The sequence below is a fragment of the Stigmatopora argus genome, chromosome 15 (genome assembly GCF_051989625.1).
Source record: "Stigmatopora argus isolate UIUO_Sarg chromosome 15, RoL_Sarg_1.0, whole genome shotgun sequence".
NCBI lineage: Eukaryota > Metazoa > Chordata > Actinopteri > Syngnathiformes > Syngnathidae > Stigmatopora > Stigmatopora argus.
The window spans coordinates 4,337,716-4,355,927 of record NC_135401.1 but is presented as its reverse complement, the minus strand read 5'-3'; the positions used below and the strand labels follow the sequence as shown (position 1 = coordinate 4,355,927).

Here is an 18,212-nt window from a genome sequence, read left to right as displayed (position 1 = left end):
CTGTTTAAAAACGTTACGTAACAAATAAGTCTACGTCATAGTTTATGCAAAAGCTAACGAAAAACATTTGGATAGTGCTGTTTTATATTGAGAAACATTTTGCAAGATAATGATGAGTAAATATATTTAACTTAAATGAATGTTTATATAAAAGCTGAAAATGTGTCATGATCAGGTTGGTTCTCCATTCTGATATGGATTATATATTAGAGAATGGACCCAGTGTACAGTATATTCATATTTTAAAACCATGACCCCCCCCAGATTCAATAATCTTTGTGGCCAGAAATGACACAATAAAACAACACAAACCAAATATCATAGCAGAAAAGTTTTTTTAATTATAATATTTGATTATACACAATGTTTCTTTTGAGAGCTCCATGATAATCAAAGTTGGATTAGTGTCAATTTTTATAACAGATAAAACAAAAAAATCACATCTGATGCTTTGGACAGTTGCATGTTTCCACGTTCGTTTTTTTTTTAAATAAAATAATGACATCAGGGTAACCTTCAGTTGTCAGATTTTGACGTAAAAAAAAATCATTTTTCAAGTTGGGTTTGGACAGAAATCGTACATGGTATTATTTTCAGTGGAACTTTATCAGTGGTGTCAAAGAAAGGACAAAATTTCCTGTCATCCGACATATTTGGCCAAATGGGAATGTTCGTCCGAGTGTACAATTCAGCGTTTGTAAGCGAATCAGAGAACGAAAGCGATCGTGCGTTTGTGTCAACATCAACTCGCAGCCTCTGCACTTTGGTTCTGATCGGCAGGTCCTGGGGTGGATACGGAAGTGAGAAAACGTTGTATCGCTCATTTTTATGTTGAATGCCCCAAACAAAGGAGCTATGCGGCAAACCGGGGCCCCACCCAACGACGCCCACCAACCAATCGTTGTTCTCGCCTACCTCGACATCCCATACGTGCGTTCCCGGGCCCAAAGGAGAACCGAGCACCCGTCTCCATTGCTGTTGGCGCTCGGGATTCATCAGCCACAGCTCCTTATTTTGGCCAGCATTCACGCTGGTCAAATCGACGGACAGACTTAATTCCCACATGGCCGTGTTTGGATCCAGAATGACGGGACTGTAAGATACAATCTCCTTCATTCGTTCCCACACGGTGAACTTGAGGTTGCCTAGATATTTGACTTCATCCAGCAAAGCCCCCGGGAACATCTTGGGCTTCTGGGGCAGCTGTTGGATTCGACTCATGGTGACTTGATAGTTACTCATGAAGGAAACCTGGCCGGCGGTCAGGTCCTTCTCGGCGCTGGCGATGGTGTCCCTGATCTCAGCCAGGTCTCTGCTTAGAACGTTCTCCTTCTCCTCCATGATCTTACTTTTCTCTAGCTCTTCTTCGTGTAGGGCAAACATCATGCTAGCCTGCTCTGAATCCAGGAAGCGCCGAAACTCCTCAAAAATATTCTTAATCTTGCTTTGGATTTGGACTCGCTGAACCTTGATGTAGTTTGCTTGTCCCATGTAGTTGTTGCGGATGCTAGTAAAATCTTCCAGTTGCTCCTTGACACTCTGCAGGGCTTTCTGAAGTTTCTCCTTGTGCTCCTCCGCCACCTCGTCTAGGGCGCGGAACTCGTGGCCTTTGTGTATTTGCATGTCTCTGCAGACCAGACACACACACTGCTGGTGGTCCAAACAGAAGAGCTTCATTTTCTCCTCGTGGAGCTCGCACAGGATCCCCTGTGAGGCTTGAGTATAGGTTTCGCATATGTTCTTCAGCGTCAAGTTCGAAGACGGGTCCTGCCCGACGCACTTTTTCCGACAGACCGGACAGGTTTTAGTTTGTTTTTGCTTCCACCACAACGTCACGCACGCTTGGCAGAAACTGTGACTGCACTGTAGCATGACGGGATTTTGGAAGATGTTCAGGCAGGAGGGGCAACAGAGATGGTCCACAATTGACGGGGCGGCCATGTTGTTTGGGAAGAAGTCGCGATTCTTGCAGTGGGAATAATGAGAATGTCTGCGGAAATAAGAACATTACGATTAGGAAAATGGTAAGTACATTAATACCTCGTTTTAGCGACCCCTAACGGTTTTCTTTACTTAAAGCACGCAACAACTGATGGATGTATGACAGGAATAATTTTTATTTTTTCCTCTCATCAACAACACCCCGCCAAAAACTGAAACAACATAAACGACTTAACGAAATTGTAGCATGCGTTCTTTCAATTGCTATAAGTCTCAACAAAGCACGTCCTTCCCAAAACATGACCACTCTTTCATGTCCTGATATCATGACCACCTTTTTCATGTCCTGATGTCATTTCTAAACTCAAAATTGCACTTTGCGGCTGGCCACCGATTCAGGGTGTCCCTCGCCTCTGGCTCGGAGTCAGCTGAGATAGGCTCCAGCACCCCCCACGATCCTAATGAGGATAAAGTGGTTCAGAAAATGAGATGAGAGTTGAGGTAAACACTCCCAGGGAGGAGTGAAATTCTCTCCAATTGTGACTGATGGTACACGGTCGATTGGTCGCCCGTTGTCGCGGTCCGGGCGACCAAAAGACGGCGACCAAAAGACCGGCGACCAATCGACCGCACACGGTGACTGATAAAAAAAAGGGCACAAAGTCTTCTGAACACACTTTGAGGTAAAAGCTTGCCTTTTAATCAAAGCTACAAGGCACGTTCATACTTATAGAACACATCCACAGACAGGTGTAATTTTGAAATCTGGGATTTAAGACTAAAGAAAAATGATAAAAGCCCTCAGTTACAGTTTCAAGAGCAAAAAAAAAATAGTACTTGTTTTATTTCATTTGAATACCAGAGTGATATATTTTCAATTCATTTGAACCAGGAAGTGCGGATCAGACAACTATCCCCGTCAATGGCAACCAGTGAATTAAGTGTTGAAATGACCAAATCCATCCAAAATATTTTGATTAGTACACCATCATGTCCCAAAGTGATCCGAATCTTTTCCTTTTCGCGAGGCCCCAAAGACCTTTAAACTTTAAAGGTTTTTGTGACCTCTTTTTAAAGTTTGAAGAGATGGCATCACTCTGCAGGGTCTATCATCTCCTTCTTTAATATGTTGAAAGTGTTCATTTATTCTTCACATTTTTAACAACTATATAGTTAATGTAATCACGAGTTACCCCCTTGGGTTCAATATTTACTTAAAATACATACGTGAACTACCATTACTTTTATATTTTACCCTGCCCAAAGCATTTAACATTGGCACACCATATAAATTGGATTTAGTGCGGTGCGCAGGAATCGAACTAACGACCCTTTGGTCGCAGGACAGACCCTTTTTAAAAAAATAAAAACCATCAGAAAGACGCTTTTGTTCCATATACATACCTTTAGCGAGGACAGCACTAATGCAAATCGATTTGAACTTGACAGAAAACTCCTTTTCATCCCCACGTTGCTTGTCTCCGCCTCCAGTTTTGTGACGTCAGATAGTGGGCGCGGTCATGTGGTTTTGCTTACTTTCAAGTATCGACTATAACAGGGGTAGGGAACCTATGGCTCGGGAGCCACATGTGGCTCTTTTGATGGGTGCATCTGGCTCTTTGCCAACCTGTGAGCTAAAATATGGAAATCGGTGTTGACAGAACTGAGATATTACATTTAGAACTGCTTTAATCTTCATTTTTTTTGCTTTAATCTTCTTTTTTTGCAGTAGACTTCTGGAATGCATCCTCTCATTGATTAGCAACAGCATGAGAATCTTTTAAAAAATATTCAGTTTTTTTCCACTTTAAAAGTGGTGAAATTACAAAAAAAAATTGAAAAGGCACTTGTTTACATGTATGTATTTTGACTTTTAAATTTGTAGTATGGCTCACAAGGAATAACATTGGAAAATATGAATTGTTTGTGGCTCTCTTCGTCAAAAAGGTTCCCGACCCCTGGACTATAACAATGGCATTCTTCTCTAAAAAACATACAATTCTCGTGTTACTAATCCTGTAAGATACTGGAAATGTACAAAAAAAATACGTACAAGTAAGCTAAAAAATTAAGGAAAAGTAAATATATAAATCTATATATATATATATATCATCTGTGATAGGCTCCAGCACCCCCTGCGATCCTAAATTGGTGGCTGGAACCCAAAGACTAGGAAAAAAAGAACGTTTAGAATTTACTCTCTGTAACAAGTAGCATGTTCAAAGTAAAGTAGTTTGTTTAAGCTCCAAGAAAAAAAACACTTAAAAAATAGAGCAAACTGTAATGACATTTCTAGTTGACAGTACAGGGGAAAAGGTCAATGATATGCAATTCTTTTAAACATATTTTTTTAGCTTTTCAAATTGTCCACATCAGCTTGATTGATCGCTCGTCTTCGTGACTTTACTTGGACTTTTGAGTTGCATTTTATTGCCTAAGCTTCTCATTGATGCCTTCGCTTTCATATCCGTCAAAGATGTTTTACTCGTCGTTTGGGAAACACTTTCCATCAGTTTTCTCGTTCTCTTTTCTGTGTCCGCCTTGTCCACGAGGTACTCCTGAAAGGATTTAAGCCACAGTTTATTTTGTCTCAAGTTAAAAACTACCATACTCACTTCTTACCTTCACCATGTCCATCCTTAAGGACGCGCTCATATTTTCAAGAGGTCCGTAGGCTGGCAGATAACACTGCTCTGCCAGGTTGTTGATAGCCAGGATTAAACTTCCAATTTCTTCAGCCTGAGAAATAACTACAAGATTCACTAGAATACCACATAGGAATGTAAATGCTCTTAAACAAGTTAAATTGTTGCCCTCTTAAATTCTGAAGTTGGAATCCTGATGGATGAAAGTCATCAGTAAGAATAGTGCAGTCACAATTCTGAGAATACATTCTGGTTTTAAAGTTAGAATCTTGACTGAATAAAATCTGAATTCTCATTTCAGCAAATTGGCCTCATTTCTTTCTGCTTCTTTATAATAGCACTCCCGTCATGTATGAATTCACAGAATTAAGTACGACATCTTAGGCCGCATGTGTCAAAGTGGCGGCCCGGGGGCCAAATGTGGCCCACCGCCTCATTTTGTGTGGCCTGGGAAAGTCAATCATGAGTTCCGACTTTCTGTTTTAGGATCAAATTAAAATGAAAAGTATAGATTTATATAAAATTTCCTGATTCCCCCTTTTAAATCAATAATTGTCATTTTTTAATCCATTTTTTTCTGTGTTTTTAGTTCCAAAATCATTTCGTAAAATCGAAATATATATATATAAAAAAAGCTAAAATAAACATTGTTTTAAATCTATAAAAAACTGAATATTCAGGGCTTTTAATCCAGCTCTTTTAATCCATTTATATATAAAAAATCTAAATATTATATCTAAAATGGTCCGGCCCACGTGAAATCAAGTTGACGTTAAAGCGGCCCGCGAACCAACCCGAGTCTGACACCCTTGTCTTAGGCAATTTTCCAATTTCTTAAGTGTGTTCATATGTTTTCAATTTTTTGTCGTCAGCAAACACCTTCTTTCTGGACTGTTCTTGCTCTTGAAAAAGATTATTTTCAGCCTGTTTGTTCTCCTCTTTCAGGCTCTCCAACTGCCTCTGAAGTTGATCAAGTTCCTTACTGGCCATCTAAGCAAAAAGCAACACAGTCAAGCCAACCTCGCCAGGCCGCGAGGACGGACACTGGAAAAATATTGTCTGCTGTCCAGTCAAACCAGTTGGTGCACGCCATGGCCTTGCTTCATGGCCCGCAGCTGTCGCCTCCCGCGTTCGACCTCCCGCTCAACACGACTCAAACGCCGCAGCAGCTGCTGGTGGGTGACGCGCAGGGTCTCGTGACGCCGGATGACGGGCGTCACGCCGCGTTCACCGTCCACGTCAAGGTGACCTGAAATCGTCGGCATTAATTAAAACCCCCTTCCAAACCGTGATAAAAAGCAAACGTTCACATACCGTCAGGGAGATAATCCAATGTTTTCATCAAAAAGTCCTCGAAGATTTTATATTTGGATATTCTTTCTTTTAAGATGCATCTCCTGCCCGTTGACATAAACAAACGTGTGACTGCGAATGAGAGTTACGGGATTGGAAGGCTTGTCTCACCTGACTCGGAGTTGTTGCAGAAGTTTCGTCAGCTCGTCCAAATCGCGCTGCTTCGTCAAGTTGTGCGCCTGCATTGCTTTGTACTCCTGCACAGCTCGAGTGCGCATCGTCTCGTTGTCGCTCACTGATCGTTCAAATTTCAACGCTTTGTCTTTCACCTTTGGGAAAATCCATGTTGTACAATATGCAGGATTACCATATTTTTAAATATACATATGAAAAAAAAAATATATATATATAGTTGCACTGGAGTTACATTTTTGGGAGGGATTTTTTTTCTTTTTCAAATCAGAAACCAAGCATATACGATAACAAAAGGCTAATAGCTGTTAACAAAACCATTTTTCAGATAACTGTAGCCAAAAATCAACGTAAAAAGTTATTGGCGGTCAGTCAGAGTGAAAAAAATAATATAAAGAGCCACTTGACTATTGATCGCAGTCCCAGCTAAAGTAGGAAAAAAAGTGGGAAATAGGGTACAATCAATTTTGATGGTGTTTATTAATATATATAATATCATATATATGAGTATATGAAATGTGATACAAAATGCACATACCTCCTGATGTTTTATTTGTAGCTCAGTCCTCCTTTGAGCTAGCTCATCCCCATTTCTCTTGAATTCTTGTCTCTTGAGCATAAAAAGGTGGTTGACCTGGTCCAGCTCGGCTTGTTTCTTCAGAACCAGGGTCTTTTGTAACGTATTCACGCCAATAGCAAGAATTCTGCTCGGAGACTAAAGGGGACACCCCGAATTGGTGGCCAGCCAATCGCAGGACACGAGGAGACGGTCAACCATTCACGCTCGCACTCATACCTATGTGCAATTTAGGGTGTCCAATCAGCCTACCATGCATGTCTTTGGAATGTGGGAGGAAACCGGAGTGCCCGGAGAAAACCCACACAGGCCCGGCCGGGGAGATCATGCAAATTCCACACTGGCGGACCGACCTGGATTGAACCCAGGTCCCCCCACTGTGAGGCCGACGTGCTAACCACTCATCCACCGGCCGACCGTTATTCACATATTTAGTAGTTTTTTTAAATTATATTTTTGGGTGTATGGTTTGTTCAATTGACATTAGTGTTTATATGTTGGGTCAAAATGTGTTTTTGTCTATAACATGAATACTAATATAATTTTTTTGTTGGGGGGGTATTTGCCCAGGTGCCCAGGTCGCCAAATTAGCCAGGACCGCCCCTGCCTCTATTCATATTATAAGGTGGTTAGGCATAGATAAAAGTTCATCTCACCTCAGTGACAACTGGGATGTAATTGACATTCTCCTCTCTCGTCCTGGCAATATAAACAATACGCATAAAAGAGTCAAAATGAGGGGAGTGGAATTTGAATAGTACACAAGTGAGGAGGCCCACCTGCACTCATCGGCCTGCGTAATAAAAATGTTTCTGGTCTTCTTCTCCACTCGTAACTGCAGACGTTCGTGGTCCGCCAAGAAAGGCAGCGATCTGCCCATCATGTTGAGTTTGAGGCCAAGTAAACAAGCGCCCACCGAGTTGAGATGATCGCGGAACGATCCGGATGTTTTTTTTCTTCTTCCTCTTCTAGTCGACGCTCGAGACGACAAGCCAGAGAATGCGTAGGGTTCGGTTCTCAGTTGTCATGGCGACGCCCTCAAGAGGCGGTGCTGATTCTTGCAAATGACTTCCGGAAGATCCAAAAAGGATCGTGAGTAAATATTATTATATACATAGTACTCGGTTTTTAGATGTATTATTAAACAGTTGAATTATTTTTGCAGGTTTATTTTCAATGACACTTTGGATGGTTGTGTCCTAATCTGAGAAAAACAATTGTGTTACTTGGATGGGACACTGCACTTGAAAAATATAGTTTTTAAACAACCTTATTGTTTTTTTAAACCTATTTTTTAGTGAAATTATTTTTTTTTTGTCAAGAACTAGACAAATGGATTCATTGTCTATGGCAGTGAATGAGTTAATGGCTACTAGAGACATGATAATGCTGATAATATTCTAATATATGTAATAATTTTTGCATTTTAAATTTTATTTAAGTAAAAACAAATACTGACAATTCACAGTTTCCTACAATAATTAGAAATAATGGAGGGGCACTGACAAACTCCATCTAGTGTTAAATTGGAGAAATGCAATAGAATGTTTACTGAGTTGAAGATTCTTTGCGGACCATATTTAATAACATTTTCATGTAGTGGGCCACAGTTGGCTCTATAATTTGTAAATTGAATATTAATTTCATTTATTTTCAGCTCAAGTTGGTGTATTGCATCATTTACTGATGATTTAGAACATTATTTTTTCTGAAATTGATTTATTTAATAAGGGACATCACATTAATGAACATATTCATGTTAATGAACATATGTAAGTTCCAGACAATGTCAACAAGTTAAGTTGATCTTGGGCAATTCTGCGGTGCTCCACACTGATTTGCTAAGATCAAGTGTTTGCAAATAGAGGTGCGCACGTCGCACGATAAGTACACGTCAGTTGCAATTTTCTCACAGGAAGCCTATTTCACAAACGTTTTTTTTCCGCAGACATGGTTGCGAAAGGCCGATGAGTGCCGATTCATCACAGGAACTTCTAAATATTGCCTTTAGATCACGCGGCAATCTGAGCTTCTATTGCGAGGTGAGTTGAAATTTGATTTATTCATTCATTTTCCCAACCGCTCATACACACAAGGGTCGCGGGGGTGCTGGAGCCTATCCCAACTAATTATGGGGCACCAGATGGAGGACAACCTGAATTGAAACTCCACACAGTGAGGGAAAACCTGAGGTTGACCCCACGATTCCAGAATTGTGAGGCCGACATGCTAAAAATCTGATTTAATAATACAGAAATACTATAACAATATCTTCTCTTAGACTACATACGCTTGGATTTGGACTTTATGTTCAATGAGAAGATTATGCGATGCGCTTAGCTAGAATAGAGCTTGACCTGACATCAGCTTTCCCTGTGGAGCTGCGAATGGAAAACATTGGAGTGTAACATGTCCTTAAAAGGTATCTGTCCACAATGCCGGAGCTGTCTGATGTGCGCCACAGCACTTTGCAGATCTTCCATGTGCGCAGCCGGATTTATAGAGAGAATGCTCAAACCCCTTCGATGGGTTTTGGGATCAACAGAATGCGGTTGTAGTAACAGTTCACATTTGTTTTTGCACTTCCAATCTCATCTGGATCATCAGCTGTGTTTCAGGTCGGCGCTCGAACCGTCAGGACGCTCTGGATGTCCCAGTGGACTTTTGAGATGACCACCGTCAACAGATGTGGGTCTCTTTACCGGAGATTGGACGTAGACCTAAAAAAAAGTCTGGCTGTTGACCTTTTTTCTGCTTCGGGGGGCACTGTGCATCACATCAGGTGAGCCATTAAATTACCAGGCCACACAAAGTGATGTTATGGACCCTACTTGGCCCCCACCCCATCACTTTGACACCTGCTTAAGACAATGAAAAAAACAAGAATTTTCCCTACCATGAGCATGCAAATACATCAATTCCGCAAATAATACTTGTCTGTCTGTCCCGTTTTGTTGGTGGATGGCTGTGTTTTCATTGTGTCCAGTCCGTGTGATTCTAAATGAGTTTCACCTTGTGATTGCCATCAACCCCTGTCTGTGCATTTTTGTACGTCGTGGTGGGGGTATTGTTTCCTGGCGAGTGATATTTGCCTGTTTGTCGGTTCGCGTCTCCCCTGTTGACTTTGTATTTTTATTATTTTTTAATTTTTAATTATTTGTATGATTGTTTTCATTAAAATCCTAAATTGTGCACACACACTTCCCTTTCATTTGCCTGCTTCCTGCTCTTGGGTTCCACTCCGCTCCTTAGCCGAGGCTAAATCATAACAACATCATACTGACGAGCTCGTATCAATGTTTTTGATTATGCAGTCATAAGTGTGTTATTTTCCTTATCTAATCGGTGCATTTCCATAGCAAAAGAAGCACTAAAATTCATATAAGCAATGGCACACAGCAAAGAACACACACACAGAACGTGTTGGGTTACACTTTGGTGTTATCAGTGTGTGTGTGTGTGTGTGCTGACATATAAGGATGAAGCCTGCCTCACAATAAGAGCCTAAAATAATCCGGGTGGTCACAGCTGAGCCCCCCAAAGCCTTTCTGCCCGCCCACAAAAAGGAAAAAAGAGAGCACGCAGCAGCTGTCACCAGTGTTAGCCATGATAACAAAATTCAGCTATTCCCAATATTTGGCCCAGTTTCGTCCAAGTAAATCATCTTTTCAAAATGCTAAAGATGGCGAGGATGGTGACGTCATTCGGAGGCCGCGAGGAGATAGTAGTGGAATTGTCGTGACGTCCCGTGCTGAGTGAGTTTATCATTTGTTTAGCATATAAGGCATTAAGTGACTGACACAATGTTGCGACTAAATGGGGTTCGAATCAGAATGTAATCAGATTGATTTGGTTTTATACTGCTTTTTGGACAAAATGACATTATTTTGGGGAATGGTAGTGTGCGTAAATTCCATTATTATTTTCTGCGGGCTGCACTTTGGTTTATAACAGTTTGTATTCAATTATATATGTCAATTATTATTATTTTTTAAATAGATGTTAAGATTTTTTTTAATTTGAATTTTTTGGACGAAATTACAGTATTCTTTTTAATAGTGGTGATATCTCCATGAATTCTACCTAGGTTTATCACGGTTTATATTTAATTACAAATGTATATTATTTATTAACTTTTTAAAAAAAAAGACATAGAAATGTACAGGCATATAAATCATAAACTAAGTCTCATTTAATTCTTATTTTTTGTTGTAAATGATATATTAGTTATTATTTCTGTTTGTAATGTAAGCTTTTACAGATGACAATTGTCTACATTTGTCTGACATTGATAAGATTAAGTCAAAATTCTAATAAAATGAAGTTTTGGCTTTAATTAGTGTTTTTAATGTGACCTCCAGATTGCCAATTTGTGGAAATCAATTCATTATTAGTTGTATAATTACTGGTAATAAAAATAAAAAAGCCAGAGAAATCCAAATAAACACTAAATATTTTTATTTTGTCTTTCCATTGAAGGGATTCTGACCCGGTGGTCCTGGCTATCCAAGGGGGCGACGTTGAGGCTGTTAAAAAGCATGCAGCATCTTCTCCTCAGAATCTGCTGAGGGAAAACCAAAACAGCTGGATTCCTCTGCATCACGCAGCCTTTGGTGGACAGCCCGAGTGCTTGAAGACTTTACTAAAAGGTACGCAAAAAATATTCTGAAAGTCTTGTCATTGCGCTTCATCTGGTTTGTGTGGTGTTTGGCATCCCAGCGCATCCAGGTTGCGTAGACAAACGCACTCTGCAGGAACAAACGGCCCTTCTACTCGCCGTGTCCGCTCAACATTTGTCCTGCGTCAAGTGTCTGCTGGAGTCTGGAGCCGACCCGGACATCGGCAGCAAGAACAAAGAAACCCCTTTGTACTTGGGTAATGTCCAATCTGAGAGTGGTTCCTCGTATTTCTATTTTTTCATTGAGCGATAGTAATAATTCCTGCTCGTGCAGCCTGCAGCTTGGACAACGTCGACATGGTGAACCTCATCCTTGGCTTCGGGGCCTCGGTCAACCAGCGCTGCGCTCGGGGATGGACGGCCCTCCACGAGGCCGTGTCCAGGAACGACACTGAAATATGCGAGATTCTCGTAGCGGCGGGGGCCGCCATGAACCCCTCCAACGCCTACAGCGTCACGCCGCTCATGGTGGCGGCGCAGTTGGGACGTTTGAAAGCGCTGAACTACCTCATGAAGAAAGGTAGCCGTCATCGTAGATGTGTGTTGATGTTGCAAATTAAGACGTGGGTGTTGTCGATAGGCGCCGATGTAAACACGCAGACTTGTGATGGTCTGACGGCGTTGCACGAGGCCAGTAAAAATGGACACGAGGAAATTGTGGAGGTGTTGTTGTCCAGAAATGCAGACGCTAATAAGACGGCCAACTCTGGACTACTACCGCTGCATGTTGCAGCTCAATATGGACACACTGAGTGAGTTTATTCTATTTTTTTTTAGGCGGCAGTCGGTATAACCCGTGTGCGGTCGATTGGTCGCCGGTCTTTTGGTCGCCGTCTTTTGGTCGCCGGTCTTTTGGTTGCCAGTCTTTTGGTCGCGGTCTTTTGGTCGCCCGGACCGCGACAACGGGCGACCAAAAGACCGGCGACCAAAAGACCGACGACCAAAAGACCGGCGACAAAACAAGGTAAAACAACACGGTCTACGCATCAACAAAAGCCAACAATGGCCATGAGCAGTTTCACTGAGCCGACATGCGAGTGTAGAAGAGTTTGTATGTACATGAGTTGTCCCCTTAGGAAGGGATGTCAAGTTCTCCAACAAAAAACAATAAAAGTCCGGGAAATTTGGAGCTTTTCTTTAGCCTAATAATTAATAGGGCATTAAGTATGACTAAATAGTAATTCACAGTTTGTATTTAGCGAATTTGAGCAACGATTTAAATGCTAATTATCAATAACCTTCCGGGCGACCAAAAGACCGGCGACCAATCGACCGTGTACCGTATAACCAGTTGAGGCTAACACGGCGTTCTGGTTTCCAGGACGGTGCGCCATCTGCTCCCCGTGACGAGTCGCAGCAGACTCCGACAGAGCGGAGTCAGCCCTCTTCACCTGGCGGCCGAGCACAACAAACCCGGCGTGGCGGCCGCGCTCCTGGAGACAGGCGCCGACGTAGACGCCACGCTGGCCCCCGCTCGCTCGGCGCGTTACCCCGACGGTCGCGCCACGGCCCTCTGCCTGGCTGCAGCCAACGGCTGCGCCGAGACGGCCGAGGTCCTCCTGAACGCCGGCGCCGTCACAAACCTAGACCCCGTCAGCCCCCTGCTGCTGGCCGTTCGCAGGGGCAGCGTGGCCACGGCCTCGCTCCTGCTGCGGAGGGGAGTGGACGTCAACGCCGGAATGCCGTCCTACCCCGCCGCCTTCCCCGCCGTGGTCGCCCTCTGCGGGGATAACTTGCCTCTGCTCAAGTGTCTCCTCGATAACGGCTGCGATGCACTTTCCTGCTTCTCCTGCCCGTATGGTAGAGGTCCTCATCCAGAACAATCTGACGTGGGACCTACCAGCACTGTCCCCTCCCCCTCATCCGTCTCCTGTGGACCAGCACGCCAAGTCGCACAGGTGCCACAATGACGCAACGTTACCGTATTTGACAATTTTCCCACAGTGGGTTGTTAATGAGATGTCAGTATTTTGCTACTTCCCACCACTAGATGCAACTTCTCTTTTTCTTGTGGTTCTTTTAGTTCTGTCAATGGATTTCCTCATCCATCATGAGCCAATGGGCAGGCCCCATCGTAGACCTGTTGCTGGAGCATGTTGCTCATGTTCAACTGTGCAGCAAACTCACTCAGCTTCTGGATAGCCGCCGCGAATGGGATGCCGTCAAGATTAAGACGTGTAAGTTGACATACAAAATGTACTGATTTACACATAGTGATTGTGTCAACTCAAATGTTGCCCCCCATACTGTCAATCACATACCTGTCAACCTCTGCCGATAACTGCCCTTATAAATGATTATGATTCCCCTTACAACCCCCCAAAAAACCTTACAAACACCGTACGACTCGTACGGTGTTTTATAAGGTTTTTGGGGGGTTTGTAAGGGGAATCATAATCATTTATAAGGGCAGTTATCGGCAGAGGTTGACAGGTATGCAATCATACAAGCATATAAAGCAGGGGTGGGCAAACCAATGAGTTTAACCAATGAGGTTTGTGCTGGAACAAGAAGCATCTGACTGCAATCCACTGATTGCACTTGGAAATCGGTGCACCCACTGCAGCCCATTGTGGAATAGTTTCCTCGTTTTTGTGTTTTTGCTGCTTTTCTGTCTTAATGATTTGATTTGGTGATTCTTAATGATCCCATTTACTTTGATTTGCTTTGTACTTTGTGCTTTTGCTTTGTTGTTCTGTCTAATCACCCTCTTGCTACTGTCACAATGTAATTTCCCGAATACGGGATGGATAAAGTTATCCAATCCAATCCAAATCACGCTTGGAGAATATTTTACTGGCCGTTAGAGGGCAATGTCTCCATTTGGGACTTTAATAATAGTACAGAGAGGGCTTTAAAAGTCCAAATCCTATTAAATAGGCACCATAAAAACACTGTCCCTCACCTATCGCGGCAGGTCTTGGGACATATGAACCGCGATCAACGAGGTTTTATCGCACATCCATCTGCGGTCTACAGATTTCAAAATGCATTTACAAACTTCTTTTTTCCCCCTTTCTTGTAGCGTCACCTCGTCCACTGCGTCATCTTTGCAGAGTGAGCGTTCGCAGGCAAGTGGGCCCACAAAGACTGCCATGTCTCTCAAGTTTACCTCTTCCCGGAAGACTGATCAAGTACCTCGGTGTGATGGACTAAATGACGTCTAGATGACCTCACTTGGCACCTCAGCCATTTTATTTAAGTACATTTATATTTGTCTTTGCCTTTTTTTTAAAACAAACTAATATATCTCATTGCTATGATATCTGTATTTATAAACTCTGTGATGTGACGTTCTCCTCTTTAAGATTTCTTCAAAATATTATTATGGGTCTCTTATCATAGAACGCCTCGATGAGGGATAAAAAATAACTTGGGCCCATGGGACTTTTTGTGGGAATCATTTATTTACGATATGAAAGTGGTCGTATCAAACATAGCTGCGACAAAAAAAAAAAATCTATTTCTCAACTTACTATTCTCATAAGATGAAAGAGACCTTGAGTGCTCTTAAAAAAAGTCCTAAAAATAGAAACCTGTCAGCTCAATGTCTGGCATCAGAGAAAGAGAAAATGAAGAAGTGCATTTTAGTCCTCTAGGAGTGAACAAAAAAAAATAAAAAATAGACCCAAGTATTCCATTAAGTGCTTCGGGAAGAGTCTCATTATCGATTGCTGGGAAGAACGTCATTAGTCTTGTTTACTTTTTCAAATGAAGCCAAACACGCTGAAGATGGGGGAGGGGACGGCCGGCTTGGTGGGTATAGGTTTGACCACCACGTGAGGGTGAGCCTTGCGTCCGTGCTGCGGCTCCGCCCACTCGGCCTCGCTCTTGCGCCACAGTCCCAGAGCCGGGTGGGGCACCAGGATGTGACCGTGGAGAACCTGCTGGTGAAACTGGACGGGGCAGCAGGCGCACGCGCTCAGCTCGCGGTGAGAGTTGCGCCCCGTTTTTAACGCCTCTCTGGAGAAGGCCGCCTCGGCGTCCGTGTCTTGACCTTTGGCCTCGCCGTGACTCTTTCTCAGTCCTGAGTGGGAGCGCTCCCTCTTGCTCAGCTTGGGTTCCTCCCAGAAAGAAGCCGGGAGCTGGCGTTTCCTCATGGGCACCTGCTTTTCAGTCACCAACGCTTTGTCCGCGCTGGTTTGCCCACGGGAGGCGGCGTCCTTTTCCGGCCCCTGCGTCCCCGGGACGCCGGCCGCCGGCTTGGCGCACTGGGCCGATCTGAACGGGTGACATCTAGGCACTCGGGAGTATTTCTGAGAGAAGCGCTTGAGCTGTTTCTGCAGATACTTCCTGTGGTCCACCGAGCGTCTGCACGGAGCCGACTTATCCAAAGCCGCCTTGATGTCGCTGGATGCCAGATTGACGAAATTCAGTAGCGTTCTCACCTCGCTATCCGCATTTGCCATTTCATCCAACACGCCACGCGGTTTGATGTCCTCAATCAGTCCTAAAATGGGTCCATTTTGAAAAATCTGCAGGTAGAGTAATAGGGAATTTGTTAATAATCCATATTTGTGAGTGAGTAAAGGAAGAATTCATTTTAAAACTGATTAACAACCACTGTATTTGACTTTTCAGTTCTGCGGTCGGGGGTTTGATTCCCAAGTGGGTCCTCACTTTGTGGTGTTTGCATGTTCTCCCTGGGCTTGCGTGGGTTTTCTCCGGGTACTCCAGTTTACCCCCCCAGACCTCAAAAACATTAATGTAGGCAGGTCTAACACTCTAAATTGCCCCTCAGTATAATTGGTTGTTCTCTTTGTGTACTCGCAATTGTACTTGAGTAAGGTTTGATCCCTCGCTGGCCGCCCCAAAGTCAGGGAAAAGAACCACTGCACCACCGGGGGGCACTTTGTAAAATATTTGGTCAATATGAGGAGTTTTCTAATTCAGCTCAATTATCATAGACACAATACATTCAACATAAAATGCTTTAAGATAAGATTTGATTGATTATTTTTAATACTTCATAGGAGAAATTCAGTTCAAAGTATGGGAAAACTATAGAAATTATATAATGTTGATACATGGTAAAACAAAGATAAGTATAAGTGAGTTTTAAAGTAGCTTAGTGAGTGAATTAGTAAAGAATTATATACTGCATAGTAAATGTACCAGATTTTTCGGACTATAGGTCACACCAGCCAAACAAAAGGCAATTTTTCATTTGATCAAAAACTCTGAATAAACATATGTTAGTAAAATGCAAAACAGTCTAAATAGAAATAAGTTTTTTAGATACCTATTGCCTAAAAACTGGCTGTACTTGGTCAGAGAGAGAAAAAAAAAAAGTCGCAGGCCCAGCCAAACTATGAAAAAAAGTGTGACTTGTAGTCAGGAAAATATCTGTTAATATAATAAGTAACAACTGATTTAAGTGCTAGGATGAAAATAATAATACAATTTCCAGCAGCAAGTATTGCAGTATGAATGAAGTTTGGCATCAGAATGGAAATCCAGGCATTATTTTCAGAAGAGAGTCTTGAATAGATATTAACAACAGACATATTTATATCTAATTTAAAACTTGAATAGATATTAACAACAGACATATTTATATATAATTTAAAAAAGCGTAATAGTACCCACCTGTGCTGTGAGGATGCGGCCGTGGTGTGCAGCCTCCAGCCTGCATTTAGGGGGGCACTTGACAAAGTTGAATGAATATAAACCGCTTGTAGTTATGGTGCTTCCCTTGAACCAATCAGCGACCTCCGCCACCTCACAAAGGGCCACAATCAGCCTGCGAGCTCCCCGCTATCCAATTCTTCTCCATCGCGCATTGTTGTCATGGAGATGTGGAGGTTCAAACAAAAATCAGCACTTTACTTTTTTACTCTTGCAATCTCCCTTTACGGCGTTTTCGAGCCAGAGGAAGAAAAAAAAAAAAACAGCCCACGGACAATCGTCCGTTCCGTTCGCAGTTAATTTGTCTACATTTAAATAAAGTTGCGCTCGCTTCTCGCGGCGGGAAGTGGAGGAGGAGAACGGGGGGGGATCTAAAGAGTGGATAACCATGGAAAGGGTCTCGAGCGCTGAAGAATCTTGTCTTTTCTGTTTGCCCCCTCAATCGAGGCGCACAAAGGCTGAATTACTCATTCAAACTCGGCGGGACAAAGCCAAAGGGAGCTGGATAGCACTCCCGCATTTGTAGTCAAACATTTAGAGACTTAAATCGAGTCGTCGTGAAGGAGAAAGAGTGGGACAAAGCCCATAGAATTGCCATCAGCAAACATTTTCCTGTGTCATATTATTGGGGGTCTCCATGGCTCCCCCTGGCCGGAGGACAATGGCGCAAGTTTGCACACTCGAATACTGTCACCCTGCCAACGGCCGCAACCGGGGCCCGTGCGGGAGCGCGCGGGAGGAGGAAAGGGCCACTTGTGAAATGCTAATTGGCCTTCATCCCCCTCATTGAGGCGGAGGGTCGAGGACGGGGCTTTTGTGCCGACGCCGAGTGGGTTGAGTGGACGCTTGGAATTCCACGTCCAGGGATGGTCGACGTCTCGGGGCGCACCTGGGGAAGTTGGAATTCTTGCGAGGGTCATTGTGATCTTAGCTTTTTTAGCTGGGAAAGGTTAGGGTGTGTTGGATTGGATAAGTTTATTCATCCTGTATTCGGGAAATTTCATTGTGACAGTAGCAAGAAAAGGCATAGTTATAAGTTAGACAGTACAGTCGCAAAGGCCGCAGAACAACAAAGCAAAAGCACAAAGCGCAAATCAAAGTAAATGGGATCATTAAGAATCACCAAACCAAATCATTAAGACAGAAAAGCAGCAAAAACACAAAACGAGCAAGAGTGGACGGAACTACCGCCACCGGCTACCACTTGAACGGCGCCATTTTTGGTTGCGGTAGCAAAAACGGATACAGACTCAAAAGA

At 43.1% G+C, this 18,212-nt stretch overlaps 4 protein-coding genes across 6 annotated transcripts; 1 reads left to right on the top strand and 3 right to left on the bottom strand.

Moving 5' to 3' along the window:
• Nucleotides 1–316: 316 nt before the first annotated feature.
• Nucleotides 317–3,657, bottom strand: LOC144089661 (E3 ubiquitin-protein ligase TRIM35-like). 2 transcript variants are annotated; one of them, XM_077620731.1, is made up of 3 exons: nt 3,346–3,657; nt 916–1,990; nt 317–783 (listed from the first exon to the last, which is right to left on the bottom strand). In XM_077620731.1, the coding sequence occupies exons 2-3, from the start codon at nt 1,939–1,941 to the stop codon at nt 547–549; spliced, it is 1,263 nt and encodes a 420-aa protein (XP_077476857.1). In that variant the 5' UTR covers nt 1,942–1,990; nt 3,346–3,657; the 3' UTR covers nt 317–546. The 2 variants fall into 2 exon arrangements, with proteins under 2 accessions (XP_077476857.1, XP_077476856.1); XM_077620730.1 differs by having other exon boundaries at nt 317–1,990.
• A 425-nt stretch (nt 3,658–4,082) lies between these two features.
• On the bottom strand, nt 4,083–7,674 carry ccdc197 (coiled-coil domain containing 197). Of its 2 annotated transcripts, none has more exons than XM_077620732.1 (9): nt 7,428–7,674; nt 7,305–7,347; nt 6,610–6,786; nt 6,051–6,208; nt 5,901–5,983; nt 5,663–5,835; nt 5,466–5,576; nt 4,564–4,680; nt 4,083–4,499 (listed from the first exon to the last, which is right to left on the bottom strand). In XM_077620732.1, exons 1-9 carry the CDS (start codon nt 7,529–7,531, stop codon nt 4,314–4,316), a joined length of 1,152 nt encoding a protein of 383 aa, XP_077476858.1. In that variant the 5' UTR covers nt 7,532–7,674; the 3' UTR covers nt 4,083–4,313. The 2 variants fall into 2 exon arrangements, 1 of the variants encoding a protein (XP_077476858.1); XR_013305129.1 differs by having other exon boundaries at nt 4,352–4,499; nt 4,564–4,691.
• Nucleotides 7,675–9,079: 1,405 nt separating this feature from the next.
• On the top strand, nt 9,080–14,713 carry asb2b (ankyrin repeat and SOCS box containing 2b). Its single transcript, XM_077620729.1, has 8 exons — nt 9,080–10,403; nt 11,128–11,297; nt 11,368–11,523; nt 11,601–11,846; nt 11,907–12,078; nt 12,648–13,224; nt 13,350–13,503; nt 14,352–14,713. Exons 1-8 carry the CDS (start codon nt 10,255–10,257, stop codon nt 14,480–14,482), a joined length of 1,755 nt encoding a protein of 584 aa, XP_077476855.1. The 5' UTR covers nt 9,080–10,254; the 3' UTR covers nt 14,483–14,713.
• A 7-nt stretch (nt 14,714–14,720) lies between these two features.
• Nucleotides 14,721–15,798, bottom strand: LOC144089663 (protein FAM181A-like). Its single transcript, XM_077620733.1, has one exon. The coding sequence runs from the start codon at nt 15,733–15,735 to the stop codon at nt 15,034–15,036; it is 702 nt and encodes a 233-aa protein (XP_077476859.1). The 5' UTR covers nt 15,736–15,798; the 3' UTR covers nt 14,721–15,033.
• Between the last annotated feature and the right edge of the window lie 2,414 nt (nt 15,799–18,212).

What these genes read in the sequence shown, in the direction of transcription:
- LOC144089661 (XM_077620730.1), bottom strand. Translation starts at nt 1,941, where the DNA reads ATGGCCGCCCCGTCAATTGTGGACCATCTCTGTTGCCCCTCCTGCCTG.
- ccdc197 (XM_077620732.1), bottom strand. Translation starts at nt 7,531, where the DNA reads ATGATGGGCAGATCGCTGCCTTTCTTGGCGGACCACGAACGTCTGCAG. An exon ending in GCCATGGCGTGCACCAACTG is followed by an intron (nt 5,577 to 5,662) that starts GTTTGACTGGAC and finishes CTTTTTGCTTAG; the next exon opens with ATGGCCAGTAAGGAACTTGA. An exon ending in TAAGGATGGACATGGTGAAG is followed by an intron (nt 4,500 to 4,563) that starts GTAAGAAGTGAG and finishes AAATCCTTTCAG; the next exon opens with GAGTACCTCGTGGACAAGGC.
- LOC144089663 (XM_077620733.1), bottom strand. Translation starts at nt 15,735, where the DNA reads ATGGCAAATGCGGATAGCGAGGTGAGAACGCTACTGAATTTCGTCAAT.
- asb2b (XM_077620729.1), top strand. Translation starts at nt 10,255, where the DNA reads ATGATAACAAAATTCAGCTATTCCCAATATTTGGCCCAGTTTCGTCCA. An exon ending in CTTGAAGACTTTACTAAAAG is followed by an intron (nt 11,298 to 11,367) that starts GTACGCAAAAAA and finishes TTGGCATCCCAG; the next exon opens with CGCATCCAGGTTGCGTAGAC. An exon ending in GAACTACCTCATGAAGAAAG is followed by an intron (nt 11,847 to 11,906) that starts GTAGCCGTCATC and finishes TGTTGTCGATAG; the next exon opens with GCGCCGATGTAAACACGCAG.